At 44.8% G+C, this 7,500-nt stretch overlaps 1 protein-coding gene across 1 annotated transcript in view; it reads left to right on the top strand.

The window, feature by feature from the left end:
* Positions 1-7,500, top strand: part of crlf1a (cytokine receptor-like factor 1a) — a 39,542-nt gene that overhangs the window by 22,805 nt on the left and 9,237 nt on the right. The window contains exon 5 of the mRNA XM_063219734.1: positions 2,619-2,776. Within this exon, the coding sequence (XP_063075804.1) occupies positions 2,619-2,776 (158 nt within the window). The remainder of the gene's footprint in view (positions 1-2,618; positions 2,777-7,500) is intronic.

Genomic DNA, 7,500 nt, shown 5'->3' with positions numbered 1-7,500 from the left:
AAACGCCCCTCTATCCACGCACAAAGGAAAATGTAAATGTTTTGAAAGGAGAAAAGCTATAACCAAATGTTACAGGTCAACGTTTAGAGGAAGAGCTGTATGCGCTGCGGGTCGCCTGTCAACTAACTACGGTTTCATGCCGTGGAGCGTTATGCAATGCAAACGCCTCTCTATCCGAGCACAAACATCTGTGTCAAAAACTGCCTGCCAACTTCTAAATCGTTCATTTCCGCGAATTTCTGACGCACCAAAATGAAGTTGCCTCCCATTGTCCAAACGCAAAACAATGGCGAAAATTGAATGCCCCCCTCAGTTGTCTCACAATGCCATCAGCCGTCTTGCCTGTTTGGTAATATGTTCTGGCTTGCACGCATTCGCTCCGGTCCAAAATGGCAACTCTGCCGCCTTGTGGCCACAGTAAGGAACAATTGGCTTGCACGCATTCGCTCCGGTCCAAAATGGCAACTCTGCCGCCTTGTGGCCACAGTAAGGAACAATTGAAGGAATGCGTTTCAGACGAATGCGTTTCAGACGGACGGACGGACGGACGGACAGACAGACCCTCTTATAGAGATGCTGGGACGCATCTAAAAACAAACTGAAAAGATACGGCGATAGTAGCCTTCTAAAACATTTTGTTAATAATAATGGTGACTAATAAATGGTGATCTTAAATTTTCATACTGACATCCTTAGATTTGACTTGGTAGATCACGGCTGACCATCAACTTCAAAAGTAGATCTCGGTTGAAAAAAGGTCGGGCACCCCTGATGTAGATACAGCGTTTTGCTAATAAACCCTTCATATGTTTTACTGTTTTTCAGTAACAAAACAGTCTCTATATCACATTAGGTACAATGGAGTAATTGTTGTAACAGCTATGTGGTATCATGTGTTGGGAGTTACGTCATGAATCTACTTCTACTTTTGACACCTTTGGTTAACAGGATGACATATGATTTGAATAAACCTTTAAAGCGGAGTTGCAGTGTGAGATACGCCTTTGTCCTGCACGTGGCCTAGGTGGGATGTGCATACACTTACTCTTCTGAAGATATTTGGCTGCATTGCAGCCATGGAGCTGAACAAATAGAAAAATCCACCCAGATCCTCGAGTATTTTCCAAGGCAGAGCGGAAACACTTGGATCTAGTGAGATCCAGGTTAGGCACTGGCAGGCTTAGGATGAGTCCAAGGCGGAGTTGGGATACTTATGATGAGGAGGTCCAGGGGGCATTGGGAGGGTTATGATGAGGTTAAGGGGGAGTTTGGCAGGCTTATGATGGGGCCAAGGGGGCGTTGGGAGGTTTATGATGAGGTTAAGGGGGAGTTTGGCAGCTTTATGATGAGATCAAGGGGGCATTGGGAGGTTTATGATGAGGTGAAGGGGGCGTTTGTTCAAAAAAGGTTGAGAACCGCTGATTCACAGTTGCCCCCAACAGCCCTGCAGCGTGTTCTCTCGGGTAGCTCTTGAGAGCTTATTTTATTATGCTGCTGCTGGGGTATGGGATACCATGGGAATGTTTGTGACCTTTTCAAGGTCGTACGGCTTTGGTTTAATTGGACACACCTGATTTGTGCGATTTTGAGGGCTTTGGTGATTATTTGTCTCCTTATTACGGTATTATTTCTCAACTAGCTTTAATCTGAGGATAAATGAAAATTGCATGAGCATGTGGGACACAGGCAGGGTCAGGCAGAGTGCGTTGAAGCATATGGGACAAAGTTGATGCAATAAAAATGTAAAACTCTATGAGACTGTTTGTGTTGTACAGGGTGTGCAGAATTATTAGGCAAACAAGTGTTTTGGCCATATCTATCATCCATTTTATGCAGATTTTCATACACCAACCTGTATGAACATGAAATGCTTGAATCCACTTTCATACAGGTCAGTGTGGGAAAATATTCATAAAATGGATTATATGGTAAAAAACTTGTTTGCCTAATAATTCTGCTGCACACCCTGTATGTTTTTCCTTTGTTCTGGGGAAGTAGAAGTCATTGATTCAGTGACCACCGACCCTCCGCCCAAGATTCTGATTCCTTTGCTGCCTGATATTCTTTTGAATGGGTTTTTTATTTAGGTGAACAACGCGTTTCGCATTGCGCTTCGTCAGGTTCACTTTGTCATTCGCATACCTCCCACAGGTGAAATAGGTGATCACCGGGTCACATGACCTCACCAGAATACCGTGACAGATCACAATAAAATTACAAATAGAAATTCACATTTCATAACACTACACTCCCATTTAGCCAGACAAGTTATTTTAGAAATATACAACACTTATCAGAAGGGCTTCAAATTGTTCATTTAGGGTCATGTTGCTCTTAATAACCTCTGTGTAAAAGTGTATAGTGCAAAACCCAATGTGCAAAGATGCAATGTGTAATAAATATATACATATATACATTAAAATCTATACATCAACAATTCATGGTGTATCCCTTAATCTCAATCCATTGCGTAGTATCATCAAAACAGTCAACATCCATAATCATATGTAGATATTCTTATTGACATATTCTGACTCAAGACCTGAGATATTGATCGATAGTGTTTTCAATTGGATCACTCTGACTCTGACAATCCTCTCGAACCTTTTCGTTTCCAGTGACCACGGACCCGCCGTCCAACGTGCACGTGAGCCGCGTGGGTGACCTGGAGGACCAGCTAAGCGTGCGCTGGAGCACCCCGCCGGCCCTCAAGGACTTCCTCTTCCAGGCCAAGTACCAGATACGCTACCGGCTGGAGGACAGCATCGAGTGGAAGGTACGGGCCGGGGGATGCTTTTCTTGTTTCGTCTGCGCTACCAACACTGGCATGTGTTCAGTGTTGCCTGCAGTAGCATGGACAACATTTGTGGGCTAGCTCTGTGTCAGAGATGGGTGACTATTCACTTGTATGTTTCTTTTATATTTGTGTATATCTGTGCTGCTGCCTGGCTGTGTATTTGTAAGCTTGTTTGCCTGTTCTGTAATGTATTGGTTCCCTGAGGTAAATTGGTTCTCGACATTCATTCCACTGCCTGGATTAGTAAATTCCCCTGACGCTCACACTAACTAACCTGGAGCATTGGGCTTTGTGGCGCCCGGGGAGCTGTGTTTATGTTTACATGTGTGGTGCAATTCATCTAGACATGCTTTTAAAAATCAGCGACAATAATAGTATACTGTGTACTACTACTTACTGCCACTGATATATACTACTTACTGCTGCTGATTTAAAAAAGCATGTGTCATATACAGGTAGATGAATATGATGTTTGATGATGAATATATATATCAATGTAAAACAATAGTCCTGTCAGTGAAAATGTTTATGTGAACGTATTTATGGTAGTGCTGACTTTTCCGACGTGTGTTTGTATACAGAGTGACTACATCTACAAATTATATGGATTAGAGTATAATGGAGTCTATGGGAAAGGGCATGTGTCATTCCGTGCACCACTGCTCGTTCTGAAAGCTGGTGTTGTGCCATGTCGTTTTAATGGATTGTAGTTGTCAAGGCATGTTTTATTGCATGCCTTCTGCCTTTCTTTATGGAAAGCTGTGTTGATACCCCTGTCTGTATTTCTTTTCACACCATGCTTTTTGTGGTGTAAGTTATTCAGCTGTAGTGGTGCGTATCACTCTTGTCTTATACGAAAAGCTTAAGTCCAGAAGCTTAAGTAATTTTATGCATCTGAGCCAAGGACTAAATAAGACATGGACGTGTTGTGGTAAACAGAGGTGTCCGGAAGGTAGTTTCCACCGCTGCTTGAAGTACCTGTAGAGAAACACCTTAACACACTTAACTGCAATAGGGAACAGGCTGCCCCTATGTTGTTGGTCTGTTGTGGAGTCTTGGCTGGCTGTATAGCATAGCAGGAGACATAGGACAGAATTAAAAACGCGGTGTTAATTCTAACACTTATAGGGTAGGTTTAACTTCTTCTAGAGTGTATTTGTTCTCAGAGTACACTCTAAGAGTTGAATTGACACTGCAGTTTTTACACTTTGGGGAGCAGGAAACCCTAGCATCTTTAATGCTTCAAAAGCTGTGTGGCGGTTTTAAAAAACACTAACCATTTTAGACAGCACCGTCCGGTTCAATTATGAAGTTAGTGTTTATGAGCACGAGTTGTCATAGGATTCCGGTGGAAAGTTACAGATGTTGGCATGTGCCACAATCCGTAGCCTGTTTGTACAGATGGGCCTGCCCACTCACTCATTGCTAAAAAGACTCAAATCTATCATAGCAACATTGTTGTAACATTACCGAGAGCCTTAAGTAGGCTAATAGATTAAGACTTGGTCATGACAGTTTTGGTGTCAGTGAGGTTATAGCATTGGGTCTGCGCAAAGAGGCTGCTATGGCTCTCGTGTGAAGATACCACCGCTTGGCTGTCTCATATGGACCCAATCATTGGGCAGGTTTCCCTGCTCCTAGGCCAGAGGAAAGGCTTTGGTTACATGCAGTGAAAGCTTTCCAACTGCTACGCATTCAGTACGTCGTCACAGGGCTGTCAAAAGTATTATTTTGCCGTTTACAACAACACGGGAGCACATGACTTGGAGGAGTCAGACCTCGATTTGGAAGACCTTGGTAAACATAATTTACTCATCGACATAATTGTGCCTCATAAATGTTTGCAGTTCCTTAAACTGTAAACAGAAGGAATATTTGGCTCGGCCTAGCTTGCTTACTCACATTCAGAAACCTTAGCGGCAATGCAGACATGCATACGAACACTGAAACCAAACCAATTGCTCCAAGCCGCCCTCGCTCCTCTCGTTTCCCCCCTCCCCATATGTTAACATCATTTCCAGCAAGATGTCTCTTTAAATGACATGGGCTTAATAGCGTATTGTTTGCATGTACAGTACATTTCACATTACATGAAAGGCGAACCTCTGGCCGTGTTTATCCGAAGCGGACGGAATTGTTGAGATACACAACTGACAATAATTGTGATTAAGCCGCGGACGGAGGCATCTAGCTGGCCTGCTATGCCGTACTTGCGGCCAAGGCTGGATTACTGTATGGGCCTACTGGGCTCAGGACCAGGGGCCCAAGAGCCAAGGGGGTCCCTGAAGCCCAAGCCTCCGTGCTACAAAAAACACTTCATCATTAGTCTATATTTATGTCCTTATATTGTATTAAAAATTGTTTTAACTACCATATTGTCAAATTTTCTCTGCAACGCCCAGCAACAACAACGTCTACTTTAACGTCTTCGGTAAACACCCAAAGATTTTGGAACCTCACCATTCCATGGAGAGGGGGCCTCTTGTTGTTGTCTGGGCCAAGGGCCCATGGGGTCATGCTCCATCCCTGCTTGCTGCATCTAGCTGGCTTGTTATGCTATACTTGCGGGTTGCTGTTGTGCCAGTGAACACCGCAAACTAGCAGAGCTCAGTGTTCAAGTTTAAAGTGCACCTCCCTTCAAAAAACCTCTTACATGTACACCTCTGAAATAAAAAACTGAGAGGACTGGTGCAGCACGGATGTCTTCTTTATTTATTTCTTTTAAAGTGTGTACAGTAAATAGATAAATAAATACAGAATGGCAACTAGCAGAGCTTGGTATGCAGGGCCGCTGGGCCGCTGAAAGGTCGTCTGAAAGGTCCCCTTTCTCCGTACATACAATCTAAAGAGGACCCAATTCTGTGCTCCTGCTCTGCCTGGGGCGGGACAACTTACCCCTGTCAATTTCCCTGTCAGTGTGGAACTTAAAACCTCCTCCAAACATCCTCATACAGGTGCACTTTTGAAATAAAAAAGTGAGGTTACAGCAGAGACCTCTTCTTTATCTATTTTTTTACAGCTGCATAAATGAATGAATGAATGAATGAATGAATGAATGAATGAATTATTATTAAGAAAGAAATATGTTGCACCAGCCCTCTTTTTTATATTTTATGCCATGTCATGTTCTGGTTGCACCGGAGTGTCATCCTCCAGAGCAATGGGAATATGTTTCCTTTGTTACCTCCGCCAAGGAGGTTATAGCGATGGTTTGTTTGCTTGTCCGTCTGTCTCCTTGTCCATCTGTCAGCGGGATAAAGCTGGGCTTACATTGTGCGACTTTTGCCACGATTTTGCCCCTATTTGGTACTCGCACGACTTTTTGAGAGTCGGGCCGATTTCTTCTCAATCGCAGGTCAATCGTGAGTCTCGCATCGTGCAGTGTACATGGGGTAACGACAAGCGATTTCGCCTCAAGATCGTGCAATCGCAGGGTCGCAAGAAAATCAAAACGGTTTGAAATTCTGGTTGTGGCTCGTGCGTAAATCGCACAGCTAAAGCAGTGCCACGACCCGACTTGACACTTCACTGCACAAATTAATAGGGTCGTGCGATTCGCTGTTGAGCGCGACCTCATCTCCACCTCAGGTGCGCATGTTCCCTCCTCTGCAGACCGGGGAAACATGCCTGTCGCGTCGTACGGTGGAAGCATTTCGCTCGCATCCGACTGTCGGCTCGTGTAGTGTGAGGACGTGAGTCGTGAGTTGTGAACTTTTAAACAGTGAAATTCCATCGTGCAGTGTGAGGAGAAGCTTAAGACCCACGAGTGAAAATATCGTGCAGTGTATGCCTGGCTTAACACAAAAAGTTATGAACGGATTTGGCTCAAATTTTGTGGAGTTATTGGAAATTAGAAAAGTGATTACATTTTGGTTTTGATACAAAACACGTCCTGGATCCTGGATTTTTTTTTTTTAAAGATTCTTCACCATTGGGGGACAGGGCGAATTTTGACATTCCAGTTTCTAACTCCACAAAAAGACAGAAAGACTTGGAAAAAAATTAGGCTGTAACTTAGTCGAATCTTCTATCAAACAGCTTCCCTGCCGGAGGTCTCCACTCTCCGAGTGCATTTCTAGTTGTCAATGTGAAGGTTCGAGACTCGCTGGCAGAATGACCTCCAATACAACAACAACAGCAACAACAACAACATGTATTTATTTATATAATACAAAAAACATCTCAGTCCCCGGCATTGCCTCACTTGGAAGGAACCTCTATGCTTACAGCGCAGCTGATGCACTCTGCTCTGGTAGACTGATCTGCCCCACATGTGGTGTGGTGGGGGGAACCTCGGGAACTTCCCTGCTTACTGCGCGGTGTTGTTGTTAACGCGTCTGGCCCTCTCCTGGGCCGTGTCAGGGCCGTGTCTGGGCCGGCTGCCAGTGCCTGCTGTGGTATTTGGGGAGGAAATTAGCGCGGGCATAAACACCAGCAGCCTCGCCTCGCCTCTCCACTCCTCTCCTCTCCTCTCCTCCTCTCCACTCTACTCCTCTCCTCTCCTCTCCTCTCCTCTCCTCTCCTCTCCTCCTCTCCTCTCTCCTCCTCCACTCTCCTCTCCTCTCCTCTCCTCTCCACTCCTCCTCTCCTCTCTCCTCTCCTCCTCTCGTCTCCTTCTCTTCTGTTCTCCTCTCCTCTCCTCTCCTCTCCACTCCTCTCCACTCCACTCCTCTCCACTCCTCTCCTCCTCTTCTCCACTCCTC

Source organism: Engraulis encrasicolus, chromosome 16 (genome assembly GCF_034702125.1).
Source record: "Engraulis encrasicolus isolate BLACKSEA-1 chromosome 16, IST_EnEncr_1.0, whole genome shotgun sequence".
In the NCBI taxonomy this organism is placed as follows: Eukaryota; Metazoa; Chordata; class Actinopteri; order Clupeiformes; family Engraulidae; genus Engraulis; species Engraulis encrasicolus.
The sequence above is the reverse complement of the archived record's forward strand: the minus strand, read 5'-3'. Positions and strand labels throughout refer to the sequence as shown.